The 21851-nt window shown below is 35.0% G+C and overlaps 1 protein-coding gene across 1 annotated transcript in view; it reads left to right on the top strand.

Annotated features, from left to right (window-relative positions):
* SCFD1 (sec1 family domain containing 1) overlaps positions 1-21851 on the top strand; it is a 52434-nt gene that overhangs the window by 10262 nt on the left and 20321 nt on the right. Inside the window, exons 6-16 of the mRNA XM_070931368.1 lie at positions 149-236; positions 987-1076; positions 2196-2251; positions 6188-6273; positions 6660-6759; positions 9369-9508; positions 10961-11051; positions 13610-13683; positions 14478-14559; positions 19120-19216; positions 20142-20212. Of these exons, the coding sequence (XP_070787469.1) occupies positions 149-236; positions 987-1076; positions 2196-2251; positions 6188-6273; positions 6660-6759; positions 9369-9508; positions 10961-11051; positions 13610-13683; positions 14478-14559; positions 19120-19216; positions 20142-20212 (975 nt within the window). The remainder of the gene's footprint in view (positions 1-148; positions 237-986; positions 1077-2195; positions 2252-6187; positions 6274-6659; positions 6760-9368; positions 9509-10960; positions 11052-13609; positions 13684-14477; positions 14560-19119; positions 19217-20141; positions 20213-21851) is intronic.

Genomic DNA, 21851 nt, shown 5'->3' on the forward strand with positions numbered 1-21851 from the left:
TACTTTTCCTGAGACTGCCTCGCTACTGAATGTATTACTTCACTATTCTTATTCTTATCACTGATATTTCTCAAGTATGTTAATTAAATATGTGCAATATCTACAAAGATGTTTCTGTAGTGATGATAATTTTGTCTTTGATGTATAGGTTTTTGATCAATACCTCAATTTCATTACCTTGGAAGATGACATGTTTGTATTATGCAATCAAAATAAGGAGCTTGTTTCATATCATGGTAGGTAATTTTTTTATTTAATGTAATGTGCGGCATTTTAAATCAATATTTGTTAGATTTTTTTTCAGCCTACCCTTTAAACCACATTATTGAGGGTATAGTACAATTAAACCGTATAAGATCTTAACGCTGTAATTCTTTGCATGCATACAAATTTTCAATCACTGATACAGAATTTTGCTATTAAACACGTAAGACCACATCATTAAACATGCATTTGTTATTGATAAAAATGGATCTTAATGAGGCAAAAAAAATTTTTTAAAAAAAAAACTGCAGTCTTTTAGCTTCTGAAAGAATGTTCCAGGATCTTAGGAGTTTTGAGTCTTTCTTACAAAGAGCAAAAGAAGGATGCTAGCATTCCTCAGAATTTGGGGAAAAAATAATCCTTTGGGATGGCTTATATACTTTCTTCCCAGTGGGATAGATGGAAGAGAAATAATGATAGAAAAACCTGGTTTAGATAAGGGGGGGTTTGGGTTGCCTGAGCCAAATCAAGAAAATGAGAAAGAAAAATCTCATGTTTATTAAATCTTCTTCCTTCCATGTTTATCTAGCCTTTGCTGATCTGATGCTCTGTACATTAATAGCATCAGGATATCTTTTTCATTATGGAAAGAAGGATAAGTAATGTTTTTCAAGTTGTATGTGTTGGGTATATGTGTGTTTTATCTTTCAGTGTAGCATTTGTTATATAGAATTCTTTGCTAGAAATAAAGTCACTCTGATGATTTTTCCTCCTTGATATAGCCATTAACAAACCAGACATAACAGATACAGAAATGGAGACCATTATGGATACAATTGTTGACAGCCTTTTCTGTTTCTTTGTTACACTCGGTAAGTGTAGACTTCTTTTTTCATTGTTGTACAATTATTAGTAAAGATGATGACTTCTACTTCAATGTACTATCTGGAGTAAATAATAAGAAAACAGGATGTATCATCTATTATGTGCACTTCTATATTTTTTCTTATTTTTCCATTAGTTGTGTTATAACATTAAAGTTTATCCTATCCAAAATAACATTTTCTCAAAGATTTCTCATCAGTTTGAACCTTGAATTTAAATTTTTTAAATATTCATCATGTTTCCTATTTTCACAGAGATATGACATTGTAAGCTTGAATTAGGCAGAATTGATATTGTTCATTTGTATGAAATTTGAAATTATTTTTTTAATGGTTTTACAATTAATATAAAGCTTTAGAACATATCAAGATTTTTAAAATACATTCTGCATTGGAAGTCCTGAACTCATGTTAAGAGGGACTATATATAGTGAGCTTATGATCAGGTATTAAAAAATTTGTACTAGTTTATTTTTGGACTCTATGCTAATGTTAATTAGTTAATTAGTTACTAATGTTAAATGCCAGAATGATTGAAAACAATATTTGAAGAACTTCCTTTTCCAGTATATACTGGAAAAGGAGGCATGCATAAGTGCACTAACGTGCCTATTGTCCCTGTCCCTGTATTTTTATTCGTTTATTCTTGTTCTAGTTTTTGTTTGACAAATTCTAATAAATAAATAAACACTGATTAAAATTAACTTTGGAACCCTGTTTTGTATTCTAATAAATTTTTGGGACTATCTTTTTAGAACTAATAAGACTAAAGTTTTGGTGGCTTTGGCCACTGCTTGGAAAGTCTATTCCAGGAGAATACTAATCTCATTCCGAAAGTTAGTAAAGGCCTTTTTAGTAGAGCCTCCAATATATAATATTCTTGTTGCTTTATCAATCTACTGTTTTATTTTCTGAAAGGTTCTATAAACTCTGTCTGCTTTTTAAATATGCATGTATGTGTCTATATACAGTATGTTTTATCAAAGTTGTGACCCACCTGTTTCTTTAATAAAAAATGCACTGTGCAACATTGCAAACAATATGTAATCTAGCTTAAATATATGCTAGACTTGATCAAAGGATATTTATTGAACATTATTTTTACAGGAGCAATTCCAATTATTAGATGCTCAAGAGGAACAGCAGCAGAAATGGTGGCAGTGGTAAGTTATGAAATATCACAACTTAATAGGCTTTGAAATAACATTCATTTATTTATTTATTTATTTATTTATTTATTTATTTATTTATTTATTTATTTATTATATTTCTATACTGCCTTTCTCCCGTAGGACTCAAGGAGGTGTACAGTCAAGAAAAATATAGATACACAAACATCATAAAATTGCTAATTAAAATTATTACTTAGTTTGGTCAATTAAATAAAACCCAGAATTAGATAACATTTTAAAAAATCATTCACATGTTCATATGTTTAGCCCCGCCTGTTGGAACATCAGGGTCTTGAGGGCACGGCGGAAAGCACGGAGATCAGGGATATTTCGTATCTCAGGGGGCAGTTCATTCCAAAGGGTTGGAGTCCTCACAGAGATGGCCCTCCCCCTGGGAGTCACCAGTCGGCATAATTTGACTGACAGTACCCTGAGTAGTCCCTTCCTGTGAGAACGAACTGGTTGGTGGGAGGCTATTGGTGGCAAAAGACAGTCTCGTAGGTACCCAGGTCCTAAGCCATGGAGCGCTTTAAAGGTGATAACTAACACCTTGAATCGCACCCGGAAGACCACCGGGAGCCAGTGCAGCTCGCGTAGGAGAGGTGTTACATGGGCGTAACGAGCTGCACCCATAATCACCCGCACTGCTACATTCTGGACCAGTTGGAGCCTCCGGGTGCTTTTCAAGGAGAGCCCCATGTAGAGAGCATTACAGTAGTCCATACGGAAGGTAACTAGGGCATGAGTGACCGTGTGCAAGGTGTCCCGATCCAGAAAGGGACGCAACTGGCGGATCAGGCGAACCTGATAAAAGGCACCCCTGGCCACGGCCGTCAAATGATCTTCTAAAGATAGCCGTGAAACCAGGAGGACACCCAAGTTGCGGGCCCTCTCTGTGGGGAGCAAGATGTCATCCCCTATTGTTAGTGATGGTACCAGCTGACTATGCTGGGACGGCGGAAGCCACAGCCACTCGGTCTTGGAGGGGTTGAGTCTGAGCTTGTTTCTCCCCATCCAGATCCACATGGCCTCCAGGCAACGGGACATCACAGCAAGGGCATCATTGGGGTGGTCTGGGGTGGAGATGTATAGCTGTGGGTCATCAGCATACTGATGAACACTCACCCCGAAACCACGGATGATCTCGCCTAGCAGTTTTACATAAATGTTGAACAGAAGGGGTGAGAGGACTGACCCTTGCGGCACCCCACAAATAAGGTGCCTCGAGGTCGACCTCTGCCCCCCTGCCAACACAAACTGCGAACGATCAGAGAGGAAGGAGGAGAACCACCGAAGCACGGTGCCCCCTATTCCTAACCCCTCCAGCTGGTGCAGTAAAATACCACGGTTGATGGTATCAAAAGCCGCTGAGAGATCTAATAGGACCAGGATAGAGGAGCAACCTCTGTCCCGAGCCCTCCAGAGATCATCAATCATTGCGACCAATGCCGTTTCCGTGCTGTATCGTGACCTGAAGCCCGACTGGAACGGATCCAGATAGACAACTTCATCCAGGTATCGGGGTAGTTGTCGCACCACCACACACTCAACAACCTTCGCAACAAAGCAAAGATTGGAGACTGGACGATAATTTGATAATATAGCCGGGTCCAGGGAAGGCTTCTTGAGGAGGGTCTTCACAACCGCCTCTTTCAAGGCGGCGGGAAAGACACCCTCACTCAGAGAAGCATTTATAATCTCCTGGAGCCAGCCTCGTGTAACATCCCAGGAGGCCAGTACCAACCAGGAGGGACACGGGTCCAATAAACATGTGGCAGCATTAAGCTTGTAAACATTGTAGGTGCTTTAATATAAAATGTAGAATGGATTTTATACAGTAGTTACTGTAGTTTCTGTAGCTTGCAAAAACAAATTTTATCCTTTTTCAAGTGCCCAATCAAACCTTTGATTTTCTTGTACCAACTTTTGGACTAACATTAGTAGGTCTTATTTACTGACTGCACATATTGTTCTATTACAGTGTGGACAAATGCTAACAACATATAAATATTAACAAACTATTCATTTTATACTTTTTCACCTAGTCTTATAATAGGCCAATGGCATTTTTATTTGTATATTTGACTTGAATTGCAGAAGAGATTTGGCATTTGCTTGATGGTAAATTCACATGGATGGATGTATCAAGTCAAGCATATTTGAAGAATTTCCCAATTCATCTTATTCAATCAAATCTTAAACTTGCTTTGATGCAAAATAAATAGATTTTAGGATTATATACTTTTCTTTCCAATCTCATCTGGTACTATCTGATTTTCTTCCATTTTCAGTTAATTGTTTTTAATTCTTCTATCAAACTTATACATAATTTAAAATTCTGGCTTGTTCAAATACTAGAGATAACAACATAACTATTTTATTTTATTTCTCACTGTTCAATCATTTCTGATTATTGGAGACTGACCTGGACAAATCTCTACAGTTTTCTTGGCAAGATTTTTTTCAGAAGTGTTTGCCATTGCCTCCTTCCTTGGGCTGTGAGAGAGTAACTAACCAAAGATCATCTTGCTGGCTTTGTGCTAAAGTGAGACTAGATCTCAAGGTCTCCTGGTTTCTAACCTGATGCTTTTAACCACTACACCAGACTTAACTCTCATATCTATTTTAACTTTCATCAAACAAACCAACTTTATATTCGTTCCTTTTGCTTCTAACTATCTTGATCTTTAGTACCTCCAAATAGTGTCTTAGAACTTGATTTCTTTTCATTTTTATTTTGTTCCTTCTCATAAAATTTTTCAAAGCCTCTTTTGTAAAGCCATTGTAAGGAAATTACCCAGGTCACTCTCTATTCGTATATACCTTTTGATTTTTAAGATATTAGCCACTTACTTTTGTATGTCCAGTGTAACTCCATTTTACATGTTATTCTGGTAGCCTGTCATTTTTAAATCCACTTTCAAATCAATCTCAATCATGTCAGTAAAACTGATTCCTCTTTCATTACAAACATTTTCTAAACACAGTCTATCTGTAGAGGCAGTCATTCTTGGAATTAACTTCTGGGTCCATTGTTCACAAATATCCTTTAGTATATCCAATATTAAAGTATTTTGTGCCATTCTGTATTAATAAATCAAATTTAAGTTTAATTGTAATCTTAGTTCTTTATGGTTCTCTATAGTGTCCAAAATTTAAAGTTCTCATTTTTTTCTAAGAATTCAAAACACCATTTTTCCTTGGGAAAGATTCTTATTAATCTTACTTCAAATTTATCTAGACCCTTAGTCCATTGTAACTTTCTAAAATCAAAGTTTTAATCACCCTTTTGTTGTTTATTCAACAAACATTAGTCTGTAAACTTGTATTTAAAACTGATTTTGTTAAGGATTGAAGGAAACTCACCCAGTGTTGTCAAACTAGTGTATCCAAACGTTCCTAATAGCTGAAAAGCAATTAATAAGCAGTTTCTAAAAGTTATTAGAAAAGAAGTCTGCAAACCCAAAGAAACAGACTACGGTTTGAGCAAGACAGCTATTTTGTTCATCTCCCAGAGTTCTAAACCCACTGGAGACTGCTGTCTAAAGCACTTGTGAGCCACTTTCTTATCCAGAGAAGAATTATGATGAGCCAGACTACTTACCAGCACTTCATTCTGCCACAGTTGTCAGCTCCATTTTTTGCAGAGCTGTCTTCAGTTTACCATTTTTTCACCAACTCAGTCACAAAGAAAAGATTCTGAAATGATACCAGATTGCTCTGGAGAAAACAATGTTTTCAGTTGAGGGATCTATTGTTAATAGTATCTAGAAAAATAGGAATGATATGAATGGTTTTGGATATGTTTTATTAATTATTGAGAAATTCATGACCCATCTTCCTAATTATTTTCTCTTCCTCTTTCCTCTCCCCCCCAATATAGCACCAACTTTATAGGTTTTTGAAAATTGTATTTTGTTTCCATAGAAATTGGATAAGAAACTCCGAGAGAATCTTAGAGATGCCAGAAATAGCCTTTTTACCGGCGACACACTTGGGGCTGGGCAATTTAGGTAACATTTTCACTTTTAAGCAATATTTTTTTTAAAAAAAAGATTATTTGATTAGAGCTTTGTAGAATTAAAGTATGTCGCTGCTTCTCCATAATTTACTTATTGTTGTAACAAATGCAGTATTTAAAAATGTTTCTTGAAGAAAATCGATGATTTAAGAAGATTTTTTTAGACAGACTCTTGTTAGCTTTTAATGTAATTTTATACACAAACGTTTCATTTTATTAAACGTTTGTGTATAAAGGTTTACACGTTTCCATTATATTCAATGGAACAGTGCTTCATGTTCATTATAACTCCTATAGTGTTCCAATAGAGTTGTAATCATTAGAATTTTCTAAATATACAGATAGCAATAGAGATTCTAAACAGATATCTTTTTATAGTTTTCAGAGACCTCTTTTAGTACTTGTTGACAGAAATATAGATTTGGCAACTCCTCTACATCATACTTGGACCTACCAAGCCTTAGTACATGATGTACTGGTAAGTACTATGTGTATTATCTTTTTTTTCTCTTTTTACTCCCACCTTCATAGTACAAAAGTATAATGCAATGCATGCACGCACATCACCGACTATTCTTACTTGACACCAATAACTTAAAAATCAGTTTCTTTCCAAATAGCTGATATCCCAAGAGATATGCAAATTTATCAGTTAATGCCAGCTTTACTTTTGCTAGTGATGGCTAACCTTTTCGGCACCGAGTGCCAAAAGCGCGTGTGCGCACCCCCATAATGCAATGCATGCACAACACTCCCAGCGTGCCCCACTCCCTTCCTCCATACATGCACGCGCAACACCCCCATGTGCACCCCAAGCCCCGTGCGTGCGTGCACGTCTCCTGCATGAGCCCCTGCGCATGCACGGCAGAGATCTGAAAACCAGCTGGCCAGTGGGAGGCGTGCGCATATGTGTGGCAGAGCTGAGCTGGGTGACAGCTCGTGTGCCCGCAGAGAGGTCTCTGCAGCTCTGCGTGCCATAGTTTTGCCATCACGGCTATATAGACTTAGGAATGTAAGTAATCCAAGGTGTCTTGTATAGTTTTGCTACATATGGTATGATTTATTTTGACATAATGGATTACCCAGATTTTGGCTGAGCTTGGTCACCAGCCATTATTTTTAGTTAGTGAAATTCCATTTTTCTCATTTGTTCCTGCACAATGATGAAGTGCCTGTATCAACTGCCTGGCAAGAGGATTTTATCTAAGAAAAACTGTGGAGGAACATACAGTCTGATGCCATGGGGGAGGGGAATAATCTTGCTTTCCTAATTTGCTTTCAAAACCTCTTGAAATTTTATTCTTCCAGTGGCGTATAATAGAGGTTTACTATACTAATCATCAGAATATGATAGAATAATGGTATTATGTGAGGAGAGTCACCACTGTTTCATATATATTGTTGGTATAGTAAAAGTTTACTTTCTGAATTTGGAAAGGATTGTGGAAAATGTACTGAAAATAGGACAGGCATATAAAGTAGTGGCCCCCAACCTTTGGAGCATCAAGGATTGGTTCCATGGAGAGAGGTTTTTCCATGGACCGGAGTGGGTGTGGTTTCCTGTGCTGCCTACATCACGCGAATGGGGCTTCACTTGTTTGCGCAGTCCGGTTTCTGGTATGCCATGGCCTGGTGCCAGATATAAAGAATTCATATGTCAAAACAATTGGAAAGGATTGAAAAAATGGTTGTATCTTTGATTAATAAAAGGAAATAGAAATTTAGAAGATGGATTGTGTAGGAGGTTTAGAGAAAAGGTGAACTAACTTCAAGGTACTTGCCTTTCATTGCTTAAAATTGGTTAAACTACTTTAAATAAAATTACTGCCAGTCCCAAATAATGTCAATGAAATTTCTTTTAAATGATGCTGTTCTGTCTAAAATGCTATCTCATAGATTGTGTCCTACCAAAATATAAAACATATTTTACTTGTTAATATGTATTTTGCCTGTTTAGATTTTTCTGAAGTATGTTCATAAAATATATTTTAATCTCTTCAGTATTTATTTATTTCTCAAAGCTACACATTAAATATTAAAATATCATTAATCACCACAAGATGGTGTAGGTGTTGCATATTAATAACTTCAATGGAAAAGTAGTTTTTCATAGTTATGAATGTGATCCAATAAAAAAATCTAAAATGTGCAATTTTATAGAAAGAATTGTTCCAAGCAACTGAATTAAATTTATAATCAAGAAAGATTACAAAGTTTTTCATTGTATTAATTACTTGACTTGTCACAATAAATACATATTTTGTAGTCTATATAATTGGCTTCATGGAGATGCATAAACTTTTTTAATAGGTTAAATTAAATTCAGGATAAGGTTTGTATTCTAAATACTAAATTATTTTTTACATTGACCCATATTCCCATGGCATAGTCCACAGTTCTTCTAAAGAAGGGATTATGTGCAATTTCCATGAAGAACTATATGGTATTCTACCAGCTGTTATCATTTACAAGCCAACTCCATATACTTTGCAGCATTCATATAAGATTGAGTAATGCTTAGTGGAAAAACAGCTGGTAAGAATTAAAATTAATATTTTAAATTTGTATCATTCTATGGTGAATCATCTTCCAGGGTTATTGAGCTTTATGACCTGGCTACTAAGTATGAAAAAAATGATCAAACCAATTGTCATTTAGAGCACTTGTATAATATGAATCATCAATTTTAGTACTAATGAACATTGGTGTAATACTATACCAATGGGAAAAAAATCTTTGTTCCAGGCTATAAAATAGACTAACAGAAATATCACGTAACTTTCAGAATTACTCAGAATTTCAAAATTTACTCAGAAATACTGAATAATTAGTAACTCAAAATTATTAATTTTGAAACCATGTGCATATATTAAACAGAAAAAAATACATGTTTTTATTTGTATATAATATGTACAGAGAAATTTAAAAGAAAAATTCAAATATTATCTTTAATTGGAAAACTGTCTTTATTTACAGGAGCAAAACTTCAAATATCAGTTTGATGTTTTTATTAACTTATTTTGAATTTAAAATGGTCTATTGAAATACTAGGTAATAGGCAATAATCTCTAAAGTAATCTTTTCTAGGATTTTCATTTGAACAGAGTTGTTTTGGAAGAATCTTCAGGAATGGAAAATTCTGTAGCAGGTGCTAGACCAAAGAAAAAAAATAAAAAAACATATGATTTAACTGCAGCTGATAAATTTTGGCAGAAACATAAAGGAAGGTAAGCGGAGTATTTTATATCACCAGTTCACTATTTATGCTTCAATTTATATTACTGTTTTCTCAGTAAGTTAAACAAAGCATAAAATGTAGTATGAAGAAAGCTATAAGTAACATTTTAAAAAAGTACCGTATTTTCCGGCGTATAAGACGACTTTTTAACACATGAAAATCTTCTCAAAAGTCGGGGGTCGTCTTATACGCCGGGTGTCGTTCTCCTGTAACCAGGCTCCTGTAACCAAAAGACTCTGACGAGCCTTAAATGGCTCTGGCGATCGAAGCTCTGACGATCCCAGCTTTGCTTGCTAATCAGGCAACTCAGCTGGGATGCCAGAGCCATGTTAAAGGAAAAAACTTTTCTTTTTACGTGGCTCTGCAAGCTCTGACGATCCCAGCTGAGTTGCCTGCCGATCAGGCAACGCAGCTGGGATCGCCAGAGCCATCGATCCAAGCTCTGACGATCCCAGCTGCGTTGCCTGCTAATCAGGCAACTCAGCTGGGATCGCCAGAGCCCAGAGCCCTGTAAAAGGAAAAGTTTTCCCCCTCCAGCTTGCTTAGCAGCCTTGCTTCGCTTGCCTGAATCCATTCCATCAGCAAGCCACTCCCTGCCTGCAATCATGCAGGCAGGAGTTGTGGACTTCAACTCCCAGAATTCCTCAGCCAGCAAAACAAAGCTGGCTGAGGAATTCTGGGAGTTGAAGTCTACAAGTCTTAAAGTTACCAAGGTTGGAGATCCCTGTTCTATTGGGTAAGTTTTTTTCCCCTTTGGGAGCTTTAAAAAAAATAGTCAATTGGGGTTTTTTTTAGTTCTTCTTTTTTAGACCTAGCCATTTAAAGCTTAGGAAGTTTTAAATTTAGCTTTCATATAAAAATAAAATAAAATAAAGTAATATTTGTGCAGCTTTCTGAGATTTAGTGTGTTTCTGTAGTGTTTCACTCTAACTACACAAACACACAAAATCTCACAAAGCTGTATGTGGAATTTTGTGTGTGTAAAGTGTGAAAGTTGGTTTTTTGGGCTTTTTGTGGCTGTGTGAGGTTCCTGCTTGTTTCAGGGGCCATTTTGGGTCTAGCACAGCTGCTTTTACATTGTGGGTGAGCCAGTTGTGTTGTGTTGTGTTGTGTTGTGTTGTGTTGTGTGTGTGTAAAGTGTGAAAGTAGTTTTTTGGGGGCTTTTTGTGGCTGTGTGAGGTTCCTGCTTGTTTCAGGGGCCATTTTGGGTCTAGCACAGCTGCTTTTACATTGTGGGTGAGCCAGTTGATGTTTTTTAATTTTTATTTGGTGTGCGTTGGAAGAGGGGCAGTCTTATACGGCGAGTATAGTCCAAACCCTATATTTTAACAGGAAAAGTCAGGGGTCGTCTTATACGCCCAGTCGTCTTATACGTCGGAAAATACGGTATGTTTAAAATACAGATTATAAATTAAAAAATAGTTTACACAATATTTATTAGTCCTTTTCCAGAGGTAGCAGAGTCTGTCCAGGAAGAGTTAGAATCCTACAGAACTCAAGAGGATGAAGTGAAGCGGCTTAAAAGTATAATGGTAAGATTTATTGATATAATAAAAATAACCTTTTGGGACTTCATAGGGTTCTTTAAATATATTGACATTTTAAAAATACGCTGGAAGTGCAATGCAGGTTAATTTAGAATTCTAAAACTAAAAAAAAAGATTTTAAATCAATTCCACAGCCTTGTAAAGAGTTTCACAATCTATATTTTATAAATAGAGGTCAAATAACTCTTGTAACTGATTACAAATGGATTACAAGTAGATATGAGAGCTAGGAATATTCTTTACTCTTCTAGGGGAGCAAAATTGAATCTTTGCATCTTCTAAGAGAAAAAACTGGAGATGAGAAAATACTACAGAAAAATAGATGAAGAAATGTATAAATTTATGTTTATTTATGTCTCAATCAGCCAGCTTTGCCTGCTTCTGTATATGTAAAATAATATAGAATATTATTCTATATTATGACTAAGTTTATTTATATCCATAGTAATTTGAAACAGGTAACATGAAGATTTCAGCTAAACTGTCTGCTAGGGTAGAACAATCACATTTTACACCTAAAGCCCTTTTGAAGGCAGTCTTCCACATAAATGAAAAAAGAAACCTGATTCCAGAGTTTAAGATGATATAGTCTAAGATTGAAAAATGCTAATTTTCTCCTTTCTTTGGAATCTGGCCAAATTTTGAATTTAACTCTTGGTTTATTTCCCATTCCATAATAAATATGTTGATTGTTCTTTGCCAGACCTGCAAGTTTTTATCTGACATTGGAATCAATGTCATTTGAAATAGAAAATTGATCTTGGGTAATATATCCTAAATCCTAACTAGGAAAATTTTCTTTTAATATCTTGTTTCATTTATTTCCATATATATTTTTAAAATATATTACGTCATGTCAAGTAGAATCATATCTTTCACTGAATTTCTTGCTATATCTGTTTCTTAACAAAATCCTCTTCATTAAAAGTTACATTCCTTGTTGTTTTTTTAGTTTTCATTAAATTTATATCCAGAAAGGCAGACAAAATCTTTAATTACTCCACTGTGGCATGGAGTATAATTACCCTCTCTAATTATGCTGTACCCTCTGTATAGCAGTAGTGTGTGTGTGTGTGTGTATATATATATATATATATATATATATATATATATATATATACACCATTAAAACCAATTAAAAACAAAAATTACAGTGACAAAAAAGATTGGGGGTATGCTGCCTAAGCACTCAGTGCAACCATTTAATGGACTCCACACTTCCATGGGATCCCCAAGCCCAATGACACATCCATGTTTTGAGGCCTTTCCTGAAGGCCAGCAGGGTTGGGGCCAATCTAACCTATACATGGTTTCCCTTCTGCTGTACCTCCAGTTTCCTTCCTTGTTCTACGAAGTTCATTATCTGTTCCGTCGTGAACAGTTGGTTTGTTTTGTTTGTATCCTGCCTTTATTAGTCTACAAATAACTCAAGGAAGTGAACATAACCAACTCAAGGCAGAGAACATATCCAATAGTTAGGATGTCATATAAAGAGGAAACCTCTGTGGTTGTCATTACAGTAGTCCGCCTGGACTACCGTAATGCTCTCTACATGGGGCTCCCCTTGAAGAGTGCCCAGAGGCTCCAGTTGGTCCAGAATGCGACCATGCGGGTGATTATGGGAGCGTCATGGCACTCCCATGTAACACCTCTCCTGTGCGAGCTGCACTGGCTTCCGGTGGTCTTTCGGGTGCAATTCAAGGTGTTGGTTACCACCTTTAGAGCGCTCCATGGCTTAGGACCTGGATATCTACGAGACCGCCTTCTGCCGCCGAGAGCCTCCCACCAGCCAGTACACTCCCACAGAGAGGGGCTCCTCAGGGTGCTGTCGGTCAAACAATGTCGACTGGCGGCCCCCAGGGGGAGAGCTTTCTCTGTGGGAGCACCTGCCCTCTGGAACAAGCTCCCCCCGGAGATACGGACGATCCTGGACTTACAAACTTTTCTCCGGACTCTAAAGACTTTCTTATTTCACCAAGCCGGGCTGGCCTAATTTTTAAATTTTTTAAATTGTTTAATTTTAATCTGAATTTTAATGGGGTATTTAAACTGTTGGGCCAAATTATTTAATTTATTTTAAATTGCTTTTAAATTTTGTATTTTGTGTTTTTACCTTTGGCTGTTCACCGCCCTGAGTCCTTCGGGAGAAGGGCGGTATATAAATTTAAAAATAAATAAAAATAAATAAAATGATGGCTATTCTTTTTGTTTCCAGATAACTTTCAATGGAAATAGGATTTTCCATCTGTATCTAATTCATCATTGCCCTGCCTCTCATGATATGTTAATGTCATATAACATGGATTTCTTATTGTATGTCTAAAACATTTATTCAGAGAATCATTTTTCTGATAAGCTGCAAGTCAGATCTGCAATAAGTTGTGTGCGTATAATCAGTAAGATCTTTCTGAATTGCTTTAACTGCCTCTTCTTCAATGTTATGTAAAACGAGAATTCCATTCTGTGTAAATTAAATGCCCCATTTAGTTTTTAAGCATAGACATATGAATAAAAATAAATAAAAATACAATTTTTCTTCTTAGGGGTTGGAAGGTGAAGATGAAGGAGCAATAAGTATGCTATCTGATAATACAGCTAAACTAACTTCAGCTGTTAGGTAATTATGAAACACTTTTAATGGGCAAGAAGTTCACAATTTAATCAGTTTCCTTTATTCTGATATTAGACTACATTTCATACTAAGTGCAATGCTCTTCTTTAAATATTTCATCAAATATTAAAGTAATATAATGATGTAAACCATATATTCCAAATCTACATTTTGGGAAAAGTAGGAGCTCTTTAAGTATTGAAAACAATTTTATGGATTATTATGTGTTGCAAAATTAATTTTAATTCCTGTACTGTAACCTCATTTGACTTAATGGACATACTAAGTTATTAGGAAGGATTTGAATCATGAACTGTTTTATGACCACCAATCAGAAATATGATGAGGTAGAATAGCTAGTTTACAACAAAACTGGACAGTTGTGTTATCTGCAAACTCATACTAGTAAAAAAAGAGGGTGTCAAAACCAGATGTGTTACCTGCAAAATCATACTAGTAAATGAAGAGGGTGTCAAAGTCTTAAGATTTCAGAGCATATAGAGAAAGATCTGGACAGTATATTATCCAGGTTCATATTTTTTTCTTGTGCAGTACATTCTATGGCTAGCAAATAAGGACAAAACAGGATCTAAATATTATTTAGTTCAGAATACTTTTAATATTTTCCTGAGGCCCAGTTCTGAGATGCACCTTCATGGATTCTTCCTTTCTCTGCTTTTATTTGATACATTTGTACAATATGAGATTGATTCCCAAATTGTGTGTTTGTGTATACAATACTAATTATGTTATTAAAATACAATAAACAGACAAGTTAATTTGAATGAAATCTTTTTCAGCTCTCTTCCGGAGCTTCTAGAAAAGAAAAGACTCATAGATCTTCATACAAATGTAGCAACAGCCGTTCTGGAACATATAAAGGTATAAAACATTGCCATTTAAAAGTTTATCAGATATAATTATTATAGTTATAATTATTATAGTTAATCAATCCTTTTAATTGAATATATTAAAAGGAATGTTCAGCCATATGTTTTATTCCTTTCAAAAATAATATGCAACAAAAAACACAGAGAGATACTGTGTACTATGAAATTTGATTCCAAGTTTTAGCTGTGACTGAATCAACGCAGAGGAAATGGCGAGGACAGAGTTTTTTGGCAAGAGAGTATGCAGCAGTAGTTATAATGAACAATTGTTTGCATTATGTTTCTCTTATATGTAATGGTTTGAACATAATTGGCACTCTGCAAGATAGCTTACATTCATCAGATAATAAAAGGCTTTGATTTTCAGCCATTACTAATTTTCACTATTTAGTTTTCTTGAGTCTTCTCTCCCAGATCTATTTTATAAAATTAGGCTACCATTTAGATTAGTATTGATTTATACTTTATTATCATTTTGGGGCATTTGTAGAGCAGAAAAGGATTTTTTTTTAAAAAAAAAAAAAACTTCAATAAAATGAAATTACATTAACAGAATGTAATAAAATTACATTCTGCTAATGTGCTTAGTAAAATAGCCCCATTTCCTAGTTACCGCAACTTTAATCTGCTCATCATGGTTTTTGAACTTTTAACAATTGTTTGAGTCCCAAGAGTTCCTGTGGGACTTAGACCCTTTTTTTCTTTCTCTGGATAAAATAATCATTTAAAAAGGAAAGAGCCTCAGAGGGATACAATAGTACCATGTTGAAGAGTACTTGACATGGTTTAAAGCAGGGGTCCCCAAACCCCAGACCGTGAACTGGCAGTGGTCCACGGCCCACCACAGCTTACCAGGAACTGATCCGTGCAAGCGAGTACTGTCCCATCCACACATACATGGGATCTAACCAGTGTGTGAAACCATGCCCCCCAGTCCAGGGAAAACTCATCATCTGTTCCCTGGCATCCAAAAAGTTGAGGGCCACTAGTTTAAAGTACAGCCAATATGTATATGAATTTCTAGCCTCCATGCTTGAAAAGTCTGATTTTGACCTCTTTCTCCAGAGCTCCAATAAATTACAAAATATTGTTTTGTGTCGTCCATGCCAAGAAGAAATAAATCCCCTTCATTCACAAGAATGCCATAATGGGTTAGATAAGTAGCATTTTAAGATTCTGTACAAATATGGTTGCTCTCAAAACAAAGTGTTCTTTTCAATCAAAGTATCCTTGTCATTTGAGATTGGGTGGCAGGATGTTTTATAATTATATTTGTTATTAAGCCAAACAAAATAGCTGGTTTTAAAGCATAGTGCGGGTTTTTTATTACTTAAAAAATGATTTGGCATAATTCAATCCCTTCATAACAGTTTAGCTTGCCTGGATTTTTCATTTCATACTCAGAAAAACAAACTTATTTTTTAATAGTCCTATATTTCTATAATTGTTTAAAATGTATGAAAACTTTCATTTATTCCAGAGGCTTTATACTCAAGCTGTTGTTCTGCCAGACTGAATTTTCATTTTTGTCTGGGTTTTTAAAAAAAATAAATTTAGGCAGAATTACAGACTACTGTTTCATGCTGCTGCTGCTGCAAAAAAAAAGAAGTTCATAAAAGAAAACTAAACAATCCAATCTTTTTTTTCTTCCATGACTTTTCTGGGTACAATCTTTTGAGAATACACACTTATTAAATAAGAATTGAATTTTGGAAATTGGTAACCAAACCAACAATTCAATTATTATAATTAAAATATAGTACTATAGATTTTTTTTAATGAGTTTGAATGAAACTTCATTATAGCCAACGACCAGAGATAAAAGTTACAACTGAAATTTTAATTAGTTTTTTGTGATGATATTGAATTTTAGAAGATTTGCGTATTATTGAGAATATTTTCCCCCCTGCATTGAATAAGTACAATCACTTTTTCTACTTTTTTGCATAAAATGTTTTTCACAATTGTCTTCGATAACTGAAGCTTAATTCACTGACAATCTGTTTCCATAGAAAGTAATGTTGAAAATAAAGTTAGTTTATTTTTTCTTCAGTGTTTTACATTGGACCGCTCTCAAAATTCAAGGCAGGATGTGGTTTGGAAATACTTCCATAGTTGACTGTCTTTTCCTCCCAAGGCATCAAAATCAGATGGCCTTACTGAATTAGATGCTTTTGACACTGCAGAGGTGGAATAAATTATTAGCATGCTTCCTTTCTGCTTCAGGAAGTTTCTTAGAGAAAAATAAGAGGAGAGAAAGGGTAGCTAACTTTCCTGTAAGTTTTTATCAGTTGAAGCCAAAATGGAGGAGAAATATTATTTTCTAGGATCCTTAATTATTATCTCATGTATCCATTATTTGCATTTCAGTAAGAGGTAGTAATTTATTTTTAATTTTTATCATTAATTTTGTAAAAGAATAATTTATTTTGGAATAGATTGGCTGCCCCTAAATCTGTATTTTAAAAAGTTCTTATACATGCACATATATACAGACATGCAAATATATATGGAAGGATGTGTCAGTGAATACATACACATCTGCATATGGCCACAGATATGCTGTCCCCCTTTATGGCCTGTTGAAAGACTGCTTGATCCAGTGAAGTCTTCTATGAATGGAAAAGAGAAACACGATTCAGAAAATGTAAAATAAGGGAACATTGCCCTTCTCCCATTTCCATCCATAGAAGCCGCTCATCATAGAATCTAGACTTTGCCTAGAGTACTATCCATACCATATATCTTTGACTTCAGAGTAATTTAATAAAGCTTTATGGAAGTGTAATTACAGTGTAATTTGTCAAGGCCAAAATAGTTGATATGCTAATTTATATTTTCTACAATGAATCTTAAATTATACTTTTGTAGTAGTTCACTTTGCGATTTATTTTCAGATTGCCTTAGATTATTGCTATGCCTAAGGCATAGCAAAAGGAATTCTGAGATTAATCACCTTTCAGAAATTCTGGCAGTTTTTTGGCATATTTCAGTGTTTAAGCAACAAGCTGGAAAGAAACCTCAGTATTTCCCAAGATGGATTACCAAATATTTATCGGAAAAGCTTAGAAGAAGAGAAACCTTGTTTTAAGTTATTATTTAACCTAGTAAGATTTTGGCAACTCAGAAATATAATCAGAATTTAATAGATGCAAGGAAAATATCTGCTTTTATTGGAAGCATTTTTGTACTACTATTTTGGACATCTTTATTCATTTTTCTTTTCATTGGTATTTAGTATGACTTAAATATCAGAAAAAGAGCAATTGTACTTTTAGAGAGTTTCTTTTTTTTTTTCCTCCATGGGTCTCTGGTTTTTCTTGAGTATTTTCATGGTTTAATAGTAATTTCCAATAAATATAATGCAAAGTATTGCCTTTATTTTATGAATGACATTTTATGAAGTTAAATTTAAGAAATAGAAAAAATTGTTAAGACTTCTGCATTTACCATTTACCATTTACCAATATCATGTAAAGGATACTAAATCATTGTAGACTTTTTTATAGAAAGCTCTAATCTTTATTGCATTAGAAAATTAAAAATGCCTTAAGTATGAACCTCCCCCTCCTACTAAACAATTGATTTGAGATATATAATATAGTTTTACCAGACCAATTGAACAAGTTTGTTTGCAATTGGTCTGAAATGGTTGCAAATAATTAGTACTTTACCATATGTTCTGCCCATTGGCTTTGTTTTGTTTTGGGTGGCTAAACTGAGCTTCTACTTACTCACTACTTATTTATTTGTATCCTGCCTTTATTATTTTTACAAATAACTTAAAATGGCAAATATATCAAAATGCCTTCCTCTTCTTCCTATTTTTCCCACAATGACAAGCTTGTGAGCTGAGTTGAGCTGAGAGAAAATGATTGGCCCAGCTGTCTTTCATAGCTAAAGTGGGATTAGTACTCACAGTCTTCTGCTTTCTACAACCCTGGTGCCTTAACCACTAGACTTAATTGGAAGTAGTTTTAAGTTTATTTTCAGATGATTTGGCTGTAATGATTTGATGTAGACCATTTCTGGATAGGCAGAGAGTTATCCTCTGCTTAAAACCTTGTGGTTTTTTTAATCTAATAATTTAATCAGTAAACAATATTATTAAATACTTTTAAAATATATAATATAAAATAGTAAGGAAAGATTTTGTGCTGCAGGTGCTTTGAAGGCAAGGGTTATAGCGACTGAATCTGATTAACCCCCAGATGAATGATCTGTAAATCCTTTGAGTTTGAGGTATCATGGAAGAAAAATATAATAGTTTGTGTATTCTATGTATTTTCTGTATTCTATGAAAATACATATTATTCATACGTATATGTATTATATGTATTTACTGTACATATGTATTCATATGTATACATGTTATATATATATACATATATTGTATATATTCTATGAACCTTACTATGCAATTGTTTTTAGTTTTTTACTATGGAAAAATGTATTAAAAATATGGAAACATTTCTTACTTTCTAATAGAAATGGGTGTGTGGCTATGTGCGTATACAAAAACACTTTCCAATGGCAACTTCTTTTCATTCAGACTCGGAAACTAGACGTGTATTTTGAATATGAAGAAAAAATTATGAGCAAGTCCACATTGGATAAATCACTTTTGGATATGATTTCTGATCCTGATGGTAAGTGTATAATTTGGATTTATTGCAAAGTTCCTTTCTGTTAATCAATGTTCTAAAGATGAACTAATTAACTTGCTCGTATAGCAATAAGAACCTCTACCTAAAAACTTGAAAAACTACTGTCACTACTGGTGAAATAGCAGAGCCAGAAGAACCAAAGGTCTTGTACTATATAAAGCAGATATAAACTTTACTATAAGTAAAGTTATAGACTGTTGTTTGTAACCTATTTCCAATCTTGACTATTACATTAAAAAAATCTTCTGGTTAATAACTCCTTTAGCTTCCCTTTGAACAGAGGAATCTCATTAATTTTGTTTAAGACATTAGAGGACTCAGTTTGGTGCTAAAAGTCAGCATTTATAACTTGTACAAATTGTTTATTTTAAGAGATGTAATACATTTGGGGGTAATGGTCTGTTGCTTTCTAGCAAACAGGTTTGTGTATTGATCAAAAGTACAACCAGTTATATTCTCAATAGAAATAAATGATACCTAGTAGCCATGCCACTACATATCCCTGGTGACCCTGGTGTTTCCCATTGTTTTTCCTGTTATCCATTTTGCTATATGAATAGGCTTTTTTTCAATTGGTGTTACTACACAGAGAGAGAGAGGGTGGGGGGGAGAGAGAGAGAGAGAGAGAGAGAGTTGCTCCATCCATTATACAAATTGAGGGATAGTATTATCTCCACTCTGAAGCAAATATCTCAGGAGAATCATAGAGGAGCAAATGCTGAATAAGTAGTTATCAAATTGATTCTTGTTCTATGTCATGACTGCTAATTTGTCAGTACTTTTCCTGCCGGTGTAAATGCCAAAAGTGAAGTGGTAAACTTTTTATTATGATGATTTTTTAGTGAAATGTATTTTATAATAATTTAAAGAAAGATTTTTTTTAAAAGCAAACCTTTTTTCTGAACAGCGGGAACTGCAGAAGACAAGATGCGACTCTTTCTTATCTATTTCATAAGTTCTGTACAGTTACCTTCTGAGGTATGTTTAAAGCAAACATCTACATATAGATAATCCTAATATTTTTGTCAGTAACATAGGTGAATTTATAGTTTAGTTTTTTGGGTCAATAACATTAAGTAATTTCCTGTTGCACTCTAAATACTTTGTTTCAAACCTATGAACAATGGAAATGTACATAGATCCAGGCAGACATAATGAATCGTTTATGTGTTGCATTAAACTTTTTTTTTTAATTTGTTGAACAAAAATATGTGTTCAGGTTTAGGCTTATATCTATCCATTATGATAGAATTCACATAATATGCTATGTCATAGCCAAATAGGCCACACAGTGATTTAGCAATATGTAAACTATTTTACTTTTTATTATGTGAATATGTTTAAAAGATCAAAATATTCTGTGGATATCAGGGAACACAAGAAAGGTTTTTATGTCAGCAAAAAAGCTGTAGAGGTTAACTACAAAAGTAGCTTTTCTGAGCATCTTTAAACAACAAAAATCCCATTGAACTTAACAGAGCTTAATGTTGTCTAACTTGTTTAGTTTATAATTTACATTATAATCACATTTGAAATATTAATACTAATAAAAATCCCAAGTGATTAATTGTTTGATTATAGGCCATCAAGGTACAATTTTCTCCATGACAATCTATCCCAGTCTAACCTGGTTTTTCAGGTCCTCCAAAGGCAAGAGGTTAAATCAGTATAAATACAATTTGCTTGGTATACATAGAAGTTCAGTAAACAAAGAAATACAAAGGATAGTGTTTACATACCTCAAACTCAAAAATTTTTACAGATACCACTCATTTAACAATAGTAAATAGGGCTGGAATTTCTATCACTAAGTGATGTGATAAAATACTCTAGTTTTTACTTGAGGAAAGCTTTTTAAAAACCCTTTTTTCCTGTACTAAATAAATAAAAACAAATCTGAGTTTTATAAACAGATATACTATTTAAGGATATACTATTTACACTTTTAAGGGACACATTAGCTCAGTGGCTAAGACGCTGAACTTGTCGATCAGAAGGTCTGCAGTTCAGCGGTTCGAATCCCTAGCGCCACATAATGGAGTGAGCTCCCGTTACTTGTCCCAGCTTCTGCCAACCTAGCAGTTTGAAAGCACATAAAAAATGCAAGTAGAAAAATAGGGACCACTTTGGTGGGAAGGTAACAGCGCTCCATACACCTTTGGCATTTAGTCATGCTGGCCACATGACTACAGAGATGTCTTTGGAAAAAGCGCTGGCTCTTCAGCTTAGAAATGGAAATGAGCCCTGCAGGGCCGGATTTTCCTATAGGCTAACTAGGCTTCAGCCTAGGGCCTCAAGATCAAGAGGGGCCTACGCAGTGGTGGGATTCTGGGGGTTCTAGGGGGTTCGGCCGAGCCCTTTGTTAAATTGCTGGCTCGCCCGCCCCTTGCCTCCCACCCACGCGGCGCCAGCCTACCGTAGCCAGGGGTAGGCAATTGTGGCTCTTTTACAACCTGTGGACAGCTTGGCTGTCTCAGGAATTCTGGGAGTTGAAGGCCACAGGTTGTAAAAGAGCCACAATTGCCCACCCCTTCCCTAGCCTGAGTTCCGCTGCCTGGGATCCACGTGGGCTGCCACGTGGTTCCCCACCGGCTCCGGACGCAAGAGAGCAGGGTAG

The sequence above is a fragment of the Pituophis catenifer genome, unplaced genomic scaffold, assembly GCF_029215685.1.
Source record: "Pituophis catenifer annectens isolate HBS135680 unplaced genomic scaffold, rPitCat1.0.hap2 SCAF_1, whole genome shotgun sequence".
NCBI classification, from domain to species: domain Eukaryota; kingdom Metazoa; phylum Chordata; class Lepidosauria; order Squamata; family Colubridae; genus Pituophis; species Pituophis catenifer.